A 19,800-nucleotide genomic window follows, 5' to 3' on the forward strand; every position below is an offset into this window, starting at 1 on the left:
TATTTTTCTGTGATATGTAAATGTAAGTCTGGCAATCTGGACAGTAGAGAGACAGTATGTGCACAACTACAAATCAATTACACAGAGTAACTTGTAAGTGTTTCAAGCTATTTTGACATGGCCATGGAGAACTACCTATTTGCATAATATTTAACTGAGGCAATCTGGCACTGTAGAAGCTCTTATTGGATGGAGCTCTGTTGCATGTGTGTGGCTAGTAAACTGGACAGTGCTATACATTTCTTGTGATCAGTACTCCAGCGGCTTTGTCTCAAGCAGTGTCTATTTTTACATATGTTACTCTGCTGATATTGATGTCTACCACGTCAAGCTCTTCTTGACCATTAGAGCCAGTCCTGTTGCTGGGTACTGATTTAGGGGATATCACACACTATGCCTCATGATTCATGTATTTATGAATGGAAAAACATTGTGTGATGTATGACATTACTCTCTGAAATTTGGGTACGACTGAATTGTATGGGGATTAGGTATGGGGCTTCTAGTATGTACCAGTCCTGCACAGTTGCGTATGTTGTTTATGAGCCCCAACCTCGAAAATGATCTGCTTGAAGGTTAAAAAGTAATCTAGATTCAGTGCTTATACTGTTTATCTGAAGAAATCCAAAAGTTGTTAATTCGATATTTCTAAATACAGAACTCAGTGTATTGGAATCCCTAGCCACTATTTGGTCACCTTGTTTAAGAGTTCATCACTCGTTTATACAGAAGCTTTGTGGAATCCACATCATAGTTATACAATGTATTTACAAAAATATATCTTCATTAAAGTGAAGTTGAATGATTATTGTGTACAACTGAAAAAGAACAGAATTATTTAGAGTATCTTGTCCAGAAAAAAAGCTAATAACATATTTAAACTGTAGGGTGAGATTCTTTTACAACAAAGTTTAATATCCTCAAAGCAAGGCACAACATTTTTTAACAAATGACTTCTCTTTTTGTGGAAATCACTGCCAGGTTACATGAAGAAACTGTAATTCTGAAATCCTTTTAGACTAATGTCTTACCTGAACGTCTCAATTATCCAGTCATTTCCTATGGCCCCAGTCTGATCAAATAACCATGGTTCTTGGAAATCAGACAACATGAACATTTATTTTCAATGTACATGAAATGCAGAATGCTTATCTATTTTGGGGGTGTGATGACTTTACTTAGTTAGTATGTCATTCTTCTGTTCAGGCTTTGTAACCTTATTACGACAACGTGGAGCTTTTCTTCCCAGGCCTCCGCTGACAATGGCATATTATCCTAGTTGGACTTTCCCAGTAAACAAATGTAAAGTAAAATAAATAAATTACATATATTATTTGTACTAAGTGAAATTGTTGATGACAGTAATTACTGAAATATTTGAACAGAGAGCAATGTTCGAAACAAGCAGAACTTCATCAACACTATTAAATAAAATAAGGCAGGAACCAAGGAGATGTATGGCTTTCTCTGTCTGTCTGTCTCTCTTTTCACTGTTTGCCAAAGTCTGTGAGACAGATTGTACAAAAGCACATGTATACAGAAGGAAAATAAAACAATAATTGAAAATACAAAGAAACAATGCATAGCCTGATAGTATAGTACAGTGGAGTGAGGGTATTTGCTAATAATGAGCTTCATCTTGACAGCCTAATCCTTCATCATCTACTTGCATTACATCTGACTCTTGGTAAGGCAGTACTCTACAAAGTACTCTCAGGTCAATTACAAAATTATTTTATTAAATTCATTTAATTTATTTATTAACTGAAAATGTGAATGTATTTTTCTCTTTCCCCTTTTCAACTGCAAGTCAGGCAACTAGGGCAAAGGTAAATGCTCCAAAAGTATTTTATGTAAATTAAACCACAGGGAAAACTATCACTTCATGAGCAATGAAACTGCTGGCTGAGACATCATGTAATCAGGAAAAAGAACCAGGAATTATAGACATGCTCAGTTTGAGACACTACAGTAATCAAATACCTGTAATGTTTTAGAAATCAATACTTTTTTGTAAAATAAAAGCTGTTGAATGGATGAGCACTTCATTCACTGTCCTCTGATTCCTGAACTAAGAGATTGGGAGATCATGGGGGTACAATCGGTTGCACTGTATGGTTTTCAAAGCAGTGAGCTGAAATACATTTCTCGGTCATTATTTACATATTTGCTCATTCATTTAATCGCAACAAATATCTGAGCTGTACACTGTCATACAATGGGTTGTAATTGTCGGTCACACGTGTGTGTGTGTGTGTGTGTGTGTGTGTGTGTGTGTGTGTGTGTGTGTGTGTGTGTGTGTGTGTGTAAGTACATGGTTCCACAGACTAGTTATAGTATGAAGAGAGGAATGAATTATAGTAAACAAAACAATCATCAAATGATTCAGGTTCCTTGGGTATGGTCATTGGTTTCCTTGTTTTGTTGAGAGACCGTGATTATTATTTGGTTGTGAATAAACTGAACAGCTTGAAGTCTGCAAATTTAATGTTGATTTCTCTGGAGCTTTTCTTCCTAAGCCTCTGCTGAAAAGGGGGCATTACCCAATAAGACTTTCCTAGTTAACAAATGCAAGTAAATACAATAATAAATAAGTAAATAAATAAATAAATGTTAATATTTTAACTATTAATATTTTTTTTTAATTTAGCTTTTTTAAAAGGCACATAGGTGTGAAATGCACTGTGTAGGGCTACAACAGAGCTTGCCTGGCACTTAGTGTAGATGAGTAAGCCATTAGCTGTTAATGAGCTGCATTCTGTTTAAGATTTGATGTGTGATTCTGACCAGGTCACTTCACCATACAGTGCTTCTGGGCTGATTCACAAAAGGGACATCTGTATTCAGTGGTCAGTCGCAGGCTGTTAGCAAATGTGTTACACATTGTGTTTAAATCCCTGCACCCTGAACCTTGCACATAACTAATAGTGCTTTACTATATGCTGTTTGACCATGAATCACAGCATGTCGAATGCCACGTGCCAGTATGTCAAGAAAAACACCACAAATGTAGAAGTGCAAATTTCAAACATTATTCTTCACCTTTAAACTTCTTCTTTGCTGGGGGCAAGCCCTCCTGCACCACAAAGTGTTGGGGGGACAAGCTCCCACACACTTGAACTTAAATTTACTAATGTTGAGATCACCATACCTCAAATAAAAGAATATTCTGAGAACTGGCCATCTTTGACTTAACTTATGTAAGTCAGTATTTTTTAAGCCATTTAGTCTTCTAGTTTTGGGACTATATCTACTGGGTCCCGACGTTTTAAATTGTTACCTAGCATGTCTTTTTAGTTTAATGCCTTGCCAGATACATGTTCAATAAATGTGAGTTTCAAGGGAAAGGAAGTTTTCTGTTACTCATGCTAAGTCTGTTTTCAACATGAGAGCTTTTTGTTTTGTTTAGAAAATGGCTGTCACTGTTTTTGCTGTAAAACTTGAAATAAAAAGTTTACATTCAATCCATGTATCTGTGATCACTGTAAATGTAAAGAAGAAAGTAATATGTACAGTTTTGATCAGTGCTATGGTAATTGTGAAGAGTCAGCCAAATAATGGGGTATTGGTATGGTGGGATGATTGATCCATTTTCCTGGATAGGGCCACATCTGACCAATCTTTCGCTCTGTAGCACAAGTGATCTGCTTTGGAGAAGTAGTCTTCTGTTATTTATTTCTGCTAGCCTCTACACTGCACAGCTAGTTAAATGTTTATGATCATTTTCTATAGTCAAACATACAGTCATTCTTTTATAATATTTATAAGATTTGGGTACAGTTAACATTTGCAATTCGATTTCCAAGTGTGACCACAATACCAGGGCTGAGCCACAGTTCAGTTGCCTGACTAGCCATGTTTTGTGATTTACAGATAATTAATTTCAGCAGAGACCATACAGTTTTTACTGGGTTTAGATCATGCAGCTCTTAGTCAGAACTGTCCTTGTGCATTTGCATTAGCCTTAAAAGGCGGTCAAGGCAGAAAACTGTAAGACTGTGCATTGAAGAAGGATTGCAAGAGGTAGGAACATTACAATATGGGGAGTACAACATATGACAAACACAGTGATGAAATTAGTTGCAGCAGAGATCAGTAAATGTATCCTAGACCAGTAAACTGGAGAGGAAAGCAACACTTCCAGTCAGAAGCTATGTAATTCTATGATTTAAGCAAAAGTTTTCAAGTGTTGATTAATTAGTGTTTAAATGGGTTCCTATCACATAGCCGAACTTTTACAAGTTCAAACGTCATATGGTTGAGACCATAAGTTCGAGCGTTTCAATGGAAATCTCCATAAGCGGAGGTTTCCATTTTGTTCAATGGGGTGCAATCTCAGAGTTGGTATATTTAAGTAGCAGGGGATGTGAGGGTGCAGGGGGGGCTTGCCCCCTACTTAAAGCAGTTTATTTTGTTTAACGTTCTTTATTTATTTTTTTTATATCCACAGTCAAGTTTTGCAACTTCGAACATAATGGTTCAAACATTACATGTTTGAAGTTATAAGACTTCGACTATGTGATATAGACCCATGTAAACTAAAAATATGATTTCTATTAATGTCTGATTTTCATTTTATTTGGGAAAGCACACGTTATTAATTTCCTAATTGATATTTCAGGTTCCCAAAAGAAGTGAAGTCTGGACTCATTGAAGTAATCTCACCACCTGCCAGCTTTTATCCTGACTTGTCCAATCTGAAAGAAACCTTAGGAGATACTCAGGAAAGAGTGAGGTAAATTTTTAAAATGTGCAGCTAAAACAGAAATAGTGAGCAAACAGCAAATTAATGTTTTTGTAACCTTGAATATGGCGCTGAACAAAACCAGTGCAAACAGACAAAGCCTGGGATATGCAGGTTTCTCTTTGGGACTGTGCTGTCAAATCATGTCCTAGACAAAGCAAGCAAGTTTTATTTTATTTACACTATGCTGTGCTATGACATTTATGTGTTGGAATGCAGAATACACCAGGGCAGCATTTACTGACTGATATATGTATGCTGCATTGTTAGGGTTTTTAATGCTGCATTTCAGCTGCTGTCATTGTTAATGACAGAAATAAAAATGTTTGTTATGTAAAATGTGCTATCACACATAATGTGTATGTAAATATTCTGTGCAAAATAGTATGTCTCCTATGACGTATGTCGGCATTCCATATAAAATGTGCTGTCATCTGTGATATGTATGGCAGGAATTGCTTGTGGTACTGGATGTTGGGGCTATATCCCCCTCCCCTATCAAAAAAAATTGTGTTAATTTGGAAAGTCAACTGTTAATTTTAAATTAAAAATAACAGTTGACTTTTGACTTTCTGTTTTGTTTTGGGTCCTCATAACTCCATGCATGTGCGGAGCTCTCAGGCGATCTGAAACAAAAAAAAATGTCTTCATTTGATTATCTGCATTGTTTTTAAAACAGCTGGCATTAGGTTTACTTGGCAATCGTTTGGGTTCATTTGGCACCAACAGTGTCACGACGAATGTCTCACTGGCCTGTCGCATGAAACAGCATGGAGCCCTTCCTATTGATTTAGGCTGCCTCAGATGTCACAGACTTAGTCAGGAAGAAGGAAGTAGTTAACTTGCTTAAGTAGGTGTGAATGCAGGAATGAGTGTTTTTTTAAGTATATATTATTTTTTTTCAGGCACTGTGCCTGCTACTGCTAGCATGTATGAAGAAGGTTAGTTTGTTGTTTTTGTGTGTGTGTGTGTGTGTGTGTGTGTGTGTGTGTGTGTGTGTGTGTGTGTGTGTGTGTGTCTGTATGAATAAATGTATATATGCCTGTATGCATGTGTGGGGGCATATAAGCTTTAAACTTTCCCTATATGTGCATCATGTCTTGGTATGTTTTTTCCATGTGTGGTCTACTAAATTAGTGGTGACTGCAGCATACCTCTTGTAAAGCATATGTGTAATGTTCCTATTGAACCACTGTAGCTAGATAGCACATGTATACAAGTACTGAGCACGTGCATGAACAGTGCCACTTTGTACAGTCAGAATGAGTGCAGGCATGAATGGTGATGCATATGCGAGTGTGTTTGAAATAGTGTGTGAATCAGTTACTTAAATATATGTTCCAGTTACAGTTCCTGGCAATGTTTATGCACAGTAAATATCTTGAACCCATACACTGCTTCATCTCTTTTGAATGCATGAGACAAGTAACACCTCTTAACTGTCCAGAATTTTGCAGAATGTCCAGGTTTTTGTCTTGTATTTTTGTCTGTTCCTCAGAACATTTGTGATTTTCTAGGAAATCATTGTAGGTTGAAATCACTAAATATGCACATACATTTGAGTTTCAGGCGTCATATCCTTCAGAAAATATATGCTATTGCTAAACCTGCTATTATTTATTTATTTATTTGTTGACATTTGTTTACTGGAAAAGCCTGACTAGGTCCAGAGAATCCATTTTCAGCAGAGGCCAAGGGAGAAAACTCCAAAGCACACCAAATAAAATATAATAAAAAGATAAACATCAAATAAACAGTGGTATAACAATGTGTATCGGCAGATATAAGTATAAGACTAAGAAAATCTAAGTATTATTTAGGTAGCAAGAAAATGGGAAAGGCAGTTGAGACAAACATTATAAGAGGTGAAAAACAGTAGAAGGATCATTGGTATGAGAAGATTCAGAAAAGAGTGCTATAAATGTGTAAAATGAAGTGCACTAATAGCGATGTTTGTAAATATAAGAGGAAGACTGAATGTTTAATATAGATTTAACTAGGAACATCAGGTAGAAGGCAGGTGAAAAACACTAGAAGGATCAATGGTATGAGATTCAGAAAAGAGTGCTATAAATGTGTAAAATGAAGTGCACTAATAGCGATGTTTGTAAATATAAGAGGAAGACTGAATGTTTAATATAGATTTAACTAGGAACATCAGGTAGAAGGCAGGTGAAAAACACTAGAAGGATCAATGGTATGAGATTCAGAAAAGAGTGCTATAAATGTGTAAAATGAAGTACGCTAATAGTGATGTTTGTAAATAAGAAAAGGAAACATATAAACTAGGGTGTAGGTTGAAGATACTGTTATTCTTAACCAGGTTTAGCGCAGGAACAGATCCATGCTTTACTTAGGAATTGCTGTAATGCATGTTGGAAGACAGGGAGGTTAGAGTTTGATCTGATATTAATAGGAAGGTTGTTCCAAGCTTCAGTGACAGAGTCGGAGTGGATGATTGTTCCGGCAGATTTATTAGGTTTATGAAGTGAGGGGAATGGTTTGTCTTCTGATGTGAGCGATCCTGTAGGAATATAGCTGTGAATTGCAGACTTTAGGGCTGGGCAGGCAGTGGGCTCATAAATAATGCTATGAGCCGTTATAAGCTGTAGATAGATAAGGTGCTGAGGTAATTTAAGCTGTTTTAGAGTTCATAGGGGTGTACAGTGATTGCACGGAACTAGTTGTAAATTTAGCTATTTTATTGTATCAAGATTCAGTTATGGATTTAAATGAGATTTGAAGATTGGTAAGAATAGGCAGTACGTACAAGAATGAAGGTAAAAGGCAGGTAATGACTAGGGTAATTCTGGTAGATGCATCTAAATAATATTTGTATCTGTATAGTATCCTCAGTTTTTGATGTTTTTGTTTTAATATTGTTCTAGTTGCAGAAATCAGATTTTAATTTTTCATCAACAGAGTTGCCTAAGAGTTTGGTGTATGGAACAACTTCAATTACTGATTTATCTTGGGAATGGATTTTAAAAGTTGAGTTGCCAGTAGGACATTTTGGGGATGAGAAGTTTTTTTGTTTTTTTTTTTTTTTTTTTGGGGGGGGGGGGGGGTTGAGTAACAGTTGAGAGTTATAAAGCCAGGTTTCCAGAGAAAAAGCTTATTGGGTTATTTGTTGAAGGTGGGACACGTTATCTGGGGAACAGATGATAGTACAGTCATCTGCATACTGAATCTGAGTGCACTGACAAGAGGGGATGTGAAACTCATTAGTAAAAATGTTGAAAACCAGGGAGCCACAAATGAAGCCTTGGGGGACACCAGTGATCCTGGAAAATTAGAAGAAAGAGAGCCTTGCCATTTTACTGATTGTTGTCTCTTAGATAGCTTGAAAATCAGTTGATGGTGAAAAAGGAAAGACCAAGTTTAGAGAGTGGAAGCAGTTTTGAGTATAAAACATTACCAAAGCTTTTTAGAGGTCTAAAAATAGTGAGAAAACAACTGTTCCAGAGTCCCTAGAGCTATTCATGGTGTTCATGAAAGAAAGTATTGCTTTAGGGACACTGTGGGCTGGCCTAAAGCCAAGTTCAGTGGGGGTGAGTAATTCATTTTTGAGGAGATAATTGAGGAGTTGGTGATGGATGCATTCCTCTAATATTTTGGAGATAGAATGGCAATGGGACAAAACTTAGATACTTCAGTGGAGTCACCCTTCTTTATGCAAAGGAAGGTTGTAGAACTTTTTCCATACTGTTGGGCCATATGTTTCAGTAATGGATCTGTTAAGAAGAATGCTGACAGTCTAAGCTATGGCATCTGTAGATAGTCCAAGGTATTCAAATGGAAGGTTGATTGCAGAGGCTGAGTTGAATTTTAGTTTATATAGGAGTTTTTTAATAAGATTTGTAGGGACAGTTTGCAATGAGAACTTTAGGGAATTTGTTCAAGGATCTTGTATGTACTTTGAGTGGGGAGAAGATGGATAATACTTAGGAATTGTATAGTGAGCAGGGAGTGCTGTGGGATTGGTATTAGTCAAATCTAAATTTGAGGATGTGTGCTTGTTGAGGTTAGTTGTTATTTGGATTGCTATACTGTCAGTGCAATGTATTAAATATAGTGTCAATTTGATGATGTGATTTATCAGGATGAGGATTTGGGTCACTGTTAATTTCTGGGTTGAGTAGTGAATTTATGGATGACCAGAATTTTGGGGGGGGGGCTATTTTTGTTGGTGGCTTGAAGGTCACTGTAAAGCTGTTTTTTGTGTTTTGCAACTTGTTTTTCAACCTGATGTCAGAGGCTTTTGTTGATTTATGCTAATTTTCTTGTTTAGCCATTCATTCCATGGTATATTCGCATATGTCTTTAGTTGGATTTGATAACGATGGAGCATGATCGTTTTTCTGTCCTTTTTGAATGAAGGGGAGCTAAGCTATTAAGGATGTTAGCAAATGTAGAATTAAAATAGTTGACTGCATCATCAAGGAGTAAGGTATGTAATATGGACCAGTTTGCAGATTTTAATATGTTGACAAAAGACTATTCTGAATATATATATATATATATATATATATATATATATATATATATATATATATATATATATATATATATATATATATATATACATACACACATATGGGGAGCAAATTAATTCTCAATTGTCCCTAATTTTGCATCATATTTTGGTCTGTTCCTTGTAAAAAAAAAATTTCTGGAAAATCAGTGAAGACTACAGAGTTAATAGACTTCAAAAAATAGAAGAATGCTATTGCAAAGACTGTTATTCTGCCAAATGTCTAAATATGCAAAGGCAATAGCTGTTCCTCATTTTGGTCCTTTGTCCACCATTTGTTTTTACTTTCTCTTTGATTCTTGAGATAAAAGGTTGAGGTGTATCTGGTAGTTGCACATTATTCTGACAGCAATGAGATGGAAAGATGAATTCCTGTGTGCCAGTTTGTATGTATTTATTCATTCATTTGACACAGCCGAATACCTGAGGTAGTAAGTTACAGTCCTGCAAATGTCTGTAATTGATGGTCATGTGTGTGCGTTGGGAGTTAAAAGATACTACTGTTACCAGTAGTTATTATTTCTTATTTTATTACATTCTGGTATATAAATTATATATCGTTAATAAAGTTGGCTTTAATATCAGGGTACAGGAGATGTCCTGACTGAAATCACTGTTGCAAGTTTCCTGACATATGGGTTGTCACTGCTGACATCCAAACAGGATGCCAAAACTTTACCTTCTGTGGGTCGTATGTCCGATGTATAACTTCAGCGCATATGTGTTGGGGTATATACACAGATGTACAAGCATGGATCTCCAGACTATCTCGCCGCCAGGTCAAATGCAGGTCATGCCTGCACTGGACTGTTTAGTCATTGGTACTTTTGCTTCAGTCATTTATCCAGATAAGTGCCTCATTGGGGAAGCTTCCTCTCTATCTTATGGTATCTTGTTGAAAGCTGTAGATGTCAGCTAGGAAGGGAAAGTGCGAGTGTGGTAGACAGATAGTTTCATAGGTTCATAAGTGTTTACTAGGCTAGTGACCACAAGGGCCTTTTTAAGCCTAGCCATGCATCCAAAATTTCTGACAAGTTCCAATACCCTTGATAAGTATAAGCATGGACCTGGGAGATTAACCATTTACAGGTTACCTCTGTCCATTAGAGACATTCAGTAGGTGCCAAACCAGGGATGAATTTCCCATCCAGTTGTCCAAGTTGCACTTGAATTGGGTTAGGGAGGAACTCTGCTTCACATGGATAGAGAGTCTGTTCCATAGATGGGGTAGTCTCTGGGATACATACCTATCTCTCCAGCAGGTCCTATTTATATCACAGACAAGGTTTATGTCTTTAGAACAGGTAATTCTGGTGCTGTCTTTATGTAAGAGGTCCATCAGAGCAGGGTCTGACAATGCCCTGTATTCTAGGTATAGCTCTCCCCTCAAAAGCCTGTAGGAGACAGAATACAGGGATACGGCCTTGAGGCTGTCTGCATAGGACGTATTACTTGCGCCGTGTATTCTTTTAATGAGGAACCTCTGTGGACATTCCAGTTGTTGGAATATGCCTGGTTAGGTACATACCAAAGGGGGCATTGTACTCAATGAATGGTCTGAGGAATGACGAATACAGTGGAACAATGACTTCCTTGGACTTAGATGCCATACCTTTGTTCATAAGTTGTGCAACATAGAATGATTTCCTCACCACTGTAGACACGTGATGATCAAAGACCAGATTACTGGCTGTGTGTGTCCCTAGGTCCCTGATTACTGGGTCAACTCTAAAGGGTGTGTTGTCAGTATGATAGATGTTCTTCGTCTCACATTGCTGCAGTCATAACCTGTGGGTAGTCCGCTGTCCTCGGTCGGCCCGAATACCAAAGTGTTAGGCTGGCGTCGGTCATGGTCGCTCAGATCTGACGTCAGTACGCCGTGGTACTAAAGCGCATGACCGACGCCATATCCTCAGTCTTTCTTGCCGCATGGTCCGAAGCAGAAGCAGCATTTGCAAGTGCCGTTCGGCGTCCTGAAATTTTCGTATTCTGTGTTTCAGACCGAAGACCAAGTTGGGCTAAGTACCCCGTTGGGGAATATTTTTGTCTTTTCTTGCCTCAGTTAAATCCGGATGTCAGAAAAATTAAATAATTGTATTTCTTGTGGGAAACAGATACCTCATAGGGATTACCACTCTCTCTGTATTCCTTGCTTGGGGCCTGAGCACGACGTAGTCGGGTGTCGCTTTTGCGCTAGATTTAATAAGCGCACCATTAAACGCAGGTTAGATTGTGCTAGACTTGTTTTCGGTAAGCGGTGCAACTACAATATGCCGTCGGATCCTCCGACGCCCGCTACCGCTAAGAAGCGAAAAGAAAAATTGTTAAAGTCCAAGCAGGATGAGTCGTCCGTTACGGACGCCGGTTCTTTGGAAACTACGGTGGAATCTGTGGATCCAGCTGAGGTTTCAGCTGAATCTCAGGGGGAGCCTTTAGTCTTACAGGAAGTGGCCTCTCAGGAGTCAGGTCAGGCTGAGGGGGCCTCTCAAGTCTCTGTAGTCCCTTCTTTACATAAGGTTGTTAGGCCTTCTACTTCTGTCACTAAAGCACCTTCCAAAGCCAGGCCTGGTCTTTCTAGCACAGGCGTCAGCCCTAGTTCTGCAGGTTCTGTACCTAAAAAGCATATGCTGAAAATGGCGGAGGATTTGATTACTTTAATCAGAGGTTCTATGCCCCCTCCGGATAAGAGGCCTAGGGTGGAGCCAGAGGTGGAAGGATTGGAGCATTCCTCAGATTACTCTGAGTCTTCAGCTGAGGACATTCAGGATTTTCCTCCCTATTCTGATTCAGATGCAGAGGATTCCTGTCCTTCTGCTTCCCCTCCAGAGGATTTTTCCTTTTCTGAAACCCTGCATTCCATGAGGGAGCATTTTAAGTGGGAAGGTCAGGATTTCTCAGATTCTCGTAAGAGGCTTAGGGAATTTTTGTTTTTACCACAGCATAGGCCCTTGGCTATTCCCCCTGTTTTGGATGTTGTTCAGGATGTTTTTTCTGAAGCTTCCCTTAATCCTGATTCTTTACCTCCTGCCCCTGTCAAGCCAGACAGGTATTACAGAGTGCCAGAGGCTCATAAATATTTGTATAAGAGTCCTAGAGCTGACCCGGAAACTATTAGCCAGGGACCTAAGGGTGTCAGGGCTTCTGTTGTAAAGAATCCAGTTCCTCTGGATAAAGATTCTAGAGCTTTGGATAGGTGGGGTAAAAAAGTGTATACCTCCTCCACTCTAGCGATGAGGGCTTTAAATTGCCAGTTTCATATGCTGAAGTACCAGAATTTTCTCTTAAGTCAGTTGAAATCTAAGGTAGATGCTTTGGCAGAGGGTATAGAGTGTAAGGAATTGCAGGATTTAGTTCATGCCTCTGATCAGGTAGGTAAGCATTCTTTGCAGTGTGGCTTTGATGCTCTTCAGGCTTCTTCCAGGATGGCTGCCACTGGTTCAGTTATTCGTAGGCACGCCTGGCTTAAGGATCAGAATTTGTCAGAGCATGTTAAAGCTCGAATTTTGGATGCTCCCCTTCAATCTGAAGTTCTGTTTGGTTCTCCTGTGGAGTCGGTTTGAAGAAAATGGAAGACAAAGCTAAGTCCATGCAGACAGTTAAGGAATTTTTACAGGTGCAGCCCCCTAAGTTTAGCAGAAATTGGCCTGCAAAGGGATGGGCTTATCCTTCTTCTGATTTACAGTCTAGGGGCAGATCTAGACGTGGTAGGGGCAGAGCTCATGCTCAGGGTTCTTTCAGACCTAGGACTTGGAGTTCCCCTGCACAATCTTCCGGTGAGGGCAGGGGTCAGCCTTTTCATAAACAGACCCAATGACCTGTATCTCCAGCTGCCAGATCCCTCCTGTCTGGAAGCTCCTCTGGGAGGAAAGTTGGCACTTTTCAAGCAAAATTGGCTTTTAGTCACCCAGGACAAATGGGTGTTGGACATTATAGATCGAGGCTACAAGTTTTATTTTCACACCTTGCCTTCTTTCAAAGGCATGCCAGACGTTCCTCCTCAGCAAAAGCCGGAGGCTCACAAGCAGATTTCTTTACTTTTAAAAATGGGGGCTATCCAGGGGGTCCCTCCGTCAGAAGTAGGCCTAGGATTTTATTCTCGCCTGTTCCTTGTACCAAAGAAAGGAAACACTTGGAGGCCAATTCTGGATTTGTCTATTCTCAACACATACCTGGACATTCCAAAATTCAAGATGTTAACTTTGCAGCAGCTTCTGCCTCTGCTAGGCAAAGATCACTGGATGGTAACTCTGGATCTCAAAGAGGCTTATCTTCACATTCCTATCAGGCCCAGCTGCAGGAGGTTCCTGCGTTGGCTGGTACTTTTCATTATCAGTTCTCTGCATTGCCCTTTGGCTTATCTACTGCGCCCAGGGTGTTCACAAAGGTCCTGGCTCCGGTGATAGCCTTCTTAAGACTAAGAGGAATTCAAATTTATCCTTATTTGGACGATTGCCTGATTCTTGCTCAAGACAAAGTCAAGTTACTTCACCATCTACAGTATGTTATGGCAGTGTTAAGGTGCCTAGGGTATTCTGTGAACGAAACAAAGTCCAGTCTAAGTACCCTCTCAGGACATGTGCTTTCTGGGTGTGAGACTGAATACAGCCTCTCAGATGGCTTTTCTGACCCCGGACAAACAAAGAAATCTTCACCTTTACTTCCAGCAATTATCCCTACTGTCCATGCTGACTGCAAGGACAGTCCTTCAGGCCTTGGGGTTCATGGCATCTTGTATTCTGGTACTTCCCAATGCCAAACTACATATGAGGAAGCTACAATGGTATCTCAAAAGTGTATGGACTCAACACTGCCACGATTTGGACACTGTCATTCAGATAATACCTTGCATCCAAAGGGAATTTTTGTGGTGGGCTCAGGAATGTCACCTAAACAAGGGACTCTCTGTGACCTGACCAGAGGCGAGTCAGATCTTAACGACAGATGCCTCAGACATGGCTTGGGGAGCACACTTCAATGGGAAATGGATTCAAGACACGTGGCCTTCCAGACTACAGCATTTGCATATCAACATGAAGGAGATGTTAGCAGTCCAATTTGCACTGATGGCTTTCAAGGATCTACTTCAACCAGGACAGGTGTTGATTCAAACAGACAACACAACAGTCATGTGGTACATCAACAAGCAAGGGGGAACCCATTCGTACCCTCTTTGCAGACAAGCTATGATTTCGTGGGAGACTGCTCTGAGTTTGCACCTCACTCTTCAGGCAAGGTTTCTGCCAGGAGCACAGAACTCCTTAGCAGATGTTTTGAGCAGACAGATGGTGGATCCCCACGAGTGGAAATTGGATCCTCATGTATTTCAACAGTTGACAGTGGCTTGGGGGACTCCAGACATAGATCTGTTCGCTTCTCCACTAAATTTCCAACTGTCAAAGTTTTGCACAAAGATGTTTCACCCAAAAGCTTGGAAAGTGGATGCTCTATCATTCAGTTGGAACAACCTTCACGTCTATGCCTTTCCTCCTCTGCCTCTCCTTCCCAAGGTGCTCCTGAAGGTCAGACAGGACAAGCCTTGCATGATTCTAATAGCTCCAGATTGGCCACGTCAGCACTGGTACCCTCTGCTGAGGAGTTTAGTACGGGAGCCTCCTTGGCCTTTGCCATCAATTCCACACCTTTTGTCCCAGGCAAGCAATCATTTCCTCAATGTCAGGATACAGTCCCTACATCTGACAGCCTGGCGTATTCTGTTCTAGACCCTGGGGTGGTCGCAGCTTCCTCAACAAGTTTTGAATGTCATTTTGGAGGCCAGACGGCCTAGTACAAGGAAAGTTTATGCTGATAAATGGAGGAGATTGTTTCTTTGGAGCACAACAAAGAGCTTTGATGTTTCAGTGCCTAATGTGAGTGTTTCACTTCAGTATCTTACAGAATTATTAGACAAGGGTTTGTCTTTCTCCTCTGTAAAAGTTCATGCTGCAGCCATTTCTGCTCACTATGACTGTGACCCACCATTATTCTCTCACCCTTTGTTTAAGCAATTTCTTAGAGGGGCAAAGAACATAAGACCCCCACGTAGAGCTCCTACTCCTTCCTGGGATCTCAATTTTGTGTTGGAAAAGCTCACTTTACCTCCTTTTGAACCTGCAGCTACGTCTGAGTTGAAGTTTTTGTCTTGGAAGACTGCTTTTTTGTTGGCCATCACGTCTGCTAGGAGGGTATCTGAATTACAGGCTCTAATGGCAGTTGAACCCTTCCTGATATTTCATAAGGATAGGGTATCCCTGCGTACTAACCCTACTTTTATGCCTAAAGTTGTTTCTAATGTGGCCTTAAACCAATCTATTCATTTGCCTACATTTTATGCTGATCCCCAAAATAAAGGGGAAAAAATTTTGCACTCTTTGGATATTCACAGGCAGTTACGTTATTATTATTACAGGGTTCAGGCAGTCTCAACAGTTATTCATTTCTTTTGCCTTGGGTTCACAAGGAAAACCTGTTTCAAAACAAACTATTTCTAAGTGGATTGGCCATTGTATTGCTTTTTGTTATTCTCATCATGGTAAGGAGGTTCTGGCTGGAATCAGACCTCATTCCACTAGGGCGACTGCCACTTCTACTGCTTTTTTAAGGGGAGTAGCTACTAAGGATATTTTGGAGGCAGCTACTTGGAGTTCAGTGCACACTTTTTCTAAACATTACCATCTCCCTCTTTATTCCAAATCTAGGGCTGGGTTTGCCACTGCAGTTTTACAGGGCATGTTAGCAGCTCCTAATGCTTTCTGATTTTGCCAACCTCCCTTACCTTTGCTTTGGGATTCTACCCACAGGTTATGACTGCAGCAATGTGAGATGAAGAACATAGTACAGCTTTGTACCTACCATAAATGTAGATGTTCGAGGATCCACATTGCTGCAGTCCAATTTACCCTCCCTCCTTCCCCTCTGTAGTTTGGGGTGGCTGTGTTGCTTTTGGGGTAACTATTTTTTCTATATTGGTGATTGGGTATTTTTCTATTTTTGGCTATGGCCTTTCTTTTTTAGGCCTTCTGACATCTGGGGCAAGAAAGACTGAGGATATGGCGTTGGTCATGCGCTTTAGTACCACGGCGTACTGACGTCAGATCTGAGCGACCATGACCGACGCCAGCCTAACACTTTGGTATTCGGGCCGACCGAGGACAGCGGACTACCCACAGGTTATATCTGCAGCAATGTGGATCCTCGAACATCTACATTTATGGTAGGTACAAAACTGTACTTTACCAGGGATGGATGATTTAACAAAGGATACTATTATGCATTTCTTGGCATTTCGTTTTAGTCCATGGCTCTGACACCAGTTGTTTGTCTGTGTCAGCCCCTCTTCGAGAACATTCGTGTCAGTGTGAGATTCAATGACAGCTCCTCATTTGCACTCATCTGCAAATTTAGTCAGCCAGAGACCACTGACATTGGCCTTGATTTCTGAGAAGTAAATGCCAAAAAGGAGAGGTCCAAGGACTGATGGGATTCCACTTGTGACTGGCCTCTTTGTAGAGGTGGACTCCCCAATTCTAAATTCCTAGGTCCTGTCTGTGACCAGTTGGCTATCCACTGGGTGACAAATGGGTTTGTACCTAACCTCTTGAGTTTGTCAACAATACCCAAGTGAGGTATTGTGTCAAATGCCTTGGCCAAGTCAAGGTAGGCAGTGTGAACGACTTTGCCATCATCCATTGATGATATGATAGTTATAAAGGATGAATGACTTCCCAAAGGATACTGTTATGCATTTCTTGGCATTTAGTGTTAGACCATGGCTCTGACACCAGCTGTTTGTCTTTGTCAACCCCTCCTGGATTCCATACAAGGACTTGCATAGCAAGGATATTTTTATACATAGGCCCAGAAACCGATCACAAATCTTGCTCAGTCTGTCAACCATTTGTTCCAAAAACCTGTAAGTCAAGGTTCTGTACTCTCAATAACCAAAACTCTGTGCACAAACAGAGCAGGAACTAAAGATGTAATTCAAAAAATAAGCATTCTCCAAGAAGTCACCAAAGGAAAGTTTATTACCAAGTCACATTCACTGAGCAATAAAGTCCACTTGTTGTGCATGGATGAAAGCTATCACTGAATAAATGTGACTTCGTAATAAACTTTCCTTTGGTGACTTCTTGGAAGCTGTTTAGTTTTTGAATTACATAGGTTCATAGGTGTGTACTAGGCTAATGACCCTGGAGCCTTTACAAGCCTAGCCCATAGGATTACCCAGGCATCGTGCCACCCGACCTTAGATTCCATTGCCTCTGTCAACTAGAGCCACTGGAGTGATCCTCGGGGTGAATTTTCTATTTCCCATCCACTCGTCAAGATTTCTGTTGAAGAGAGCCAGTGAGGTGCTCTGTTTGACATGTACGGGAAGTCTATTCCATAGCATGGGCAGTCTCTGGGTTATGAACCTGTCCCTCCAGCATGTTCTGTTGATTGTAGTAATGAGGTTGAGGTTTCTGGAGTGTGTGGTGCAGAGGGATTGGGATTTCTTTAGATGCAGCATTTCTAACAGAGCTGGGTCAGACATGGCCTTGTAAGTCAAGCAGAGATTGCCTCTAAGTAGGTGATAGGAGACAGAGAATAGTTGGAGTTTTTTGAGTCTGTCCATATAGGGCAAGTGTTTAAGGCCTAGGATCCTCTTTGTGAAGCACCATTGCAGCCTCTCCAGCTGTTGTAGTTGTCTAGTGAGGTGCATGCCAAATAGGGCATTATACTCGATGATTGGCCTAATGAGGGAAGCATAGAGGGAGACAATGACCTCTTTCTTCCTGGATGCAAAACCCTTAGTAATGAGGTGTGCCACATAGAAGGACTTCCTGACCACAGTGCCAATGTGGTGGTCAGAAGAGAGGTTGCTGTCAGCCTGTGTTCCCAGATCTCTTATAACGCTTTCTGCATTTAGTGGACTATCACCGATGTGGTAATTCATGGGAACTGGGTTTCTCCCAAAGGGGATGACGACACATGTTTTGGCATTGAGCTTAAGGCCATGGTTCTGACATCAGTCGTTGGTCTCAGTGAGGCCTTTCTGTAGGATGTCAACATCACTTGGGGAATTAATAATAGCTCCCAACTTGCAATCATCTGCAAACTTTGTCAGCCAGAGTCCCTTTGTGTTGATGTGGACTTTAGAGAAGCAGATACCAAACAGGAGAGGAACCAGGACCAAACCTTGTGGGACTCCACTCGTGCCTGGTGGCAGTCTGACTTGGAGTCAGCTACTTTCACACTGTGGGTTCTATCTGTGAGTCAGTTTGCAACCCACCTAGTGATTTAGGGGTTGATGCCTAGCTTAATGAGTTTTTATGATTCCTGAGTGGGGAATGGTATCAAATGCTTTGGCCAGATCAAGGTAGGCTGTATGAACCACCTTGCCTTCATCCACAGCTCTGGTGACTGACTCAAAGAAGTCAACCAGGTTGAGCAGGCATGATCTACCCTTCACAAAACCAAACTGTGTGGGATCCAGAGTTTGGAGATTCCCTATATCCTTGTTTATTAGGTCCATGATGCATTCCATATCTTTGCATCAGACTTGTCAGGCTAATGGGGTGATAGTTCCCAGGTCTGTAGTCACTGCTCCTTTGTGGAGAGGGATGACTGTAGCAGTGCGCCATTCAGTACAGACAAACCCTGAGGTGAGGCTGTGATTGAACAGGGAACATAGGTGATGTGCCAGTTCACTCTGTAGTTCATGTAGAACACAGCCAGGGATATTGTCAGGTCCCATAGAAGCTGTATTCTTGGCCTTGGACAGTGCTGTTTTAACCTGTGCACCAGTAATACTGGGTGCCTGGCAATTTACTGGTATTGTGATTGGTCCTTTGGGGGGGGGGGGGTTAAGTTGGCACTGAATCTGTCGGCCAGTATATTGGCAATATCTGTTGGCTCGGTATAGGAGGTACCATTGTGCAGTAGCTCAGAGCAAATCTGGGTATTGCCATGGAGATTCTTTACATAACTATAGAAGGCCTTGTGGTTGTCCTTACTATCTGCTGCAATTCTGTTTTCATGGCTAGCTTCAGAGGATTTGATGATGGATCTGAACGTTTTGTTGAGGCTGGTAAGGGAGTTTTTCCAGTCTTGGGACTTCACCTTATTCTGCATCAGTTTCCTCCTGTTGTAGAGTTTGTTTATGGCACAGGAGCACCAGATTGGCTTCCTTTTTTTGGAGGAGAGCATCTTGGTTCTATTGGGTATGGTGAGATCCATGCATTTGTGTACATGTTCATACAGTGCATTGGTGTATGATTCAGCGGTCATGCAACTATTCTCCATTTGCATGGGTGCTGTGAAGTTAGCCACCTCTGTTTTTAGGAGCCCAAAGTTAGCTTTGGAGAAGTTTTTCTTGGTGGTTACCTTTGCGGGGGGTGGGAGGATAGGAGGGATGTGGATTGCCAAGGTGATTAGTTTGTGGTTGGATCTAACCAGTGAGGAGTTTACTATTGGTGTAGAGCAACGGTCGCCCATGTTAGTAATGACATGGTCAAGGATGTTGCTACCTCTAGTGGGGGTA

General features: G+C 40.8%; 1 protein-coding gene across 1 annotated transcript in view; it reads left to right on the plus strand.

The window, feature by feature from the left end:
- MGAT4D (MGAT4 family member D) overlaps window positions 1–19,800 on the plus strand; it is a 997,995-nt gene that overhangs the window by 538,789 nt on the left and 439,406 nt on the right. Inside the window, exon 6 of the mRNA XM_044060402.1 lies at window positions 4,622–4,735. Within this exon, the coding sequence (XP_043916337.1) occupies window positions 4,622–4,735 (114 nt within the window). The remainder of the gene's footprint in view (window positions 1–4,621; window positions 4,736–19,800) is intronic.

The sequence above is a fragment of the Protopterus annectens genome, chromosome 2.part0 (assembly GCF_019279795.1).
Source record: "Protopterus annectens isolate FY-2018-M chromosome 2.part0, PAN1.0, whole genome shotgun sequence".
In the NCBI taxonomy this organism is placed as follows: domain Eukaryota; kingdom Metazoa; phylum Chordata; order Ceratodontiformes; family Protopteridae; genus Protopterus; species Protopterus annectens.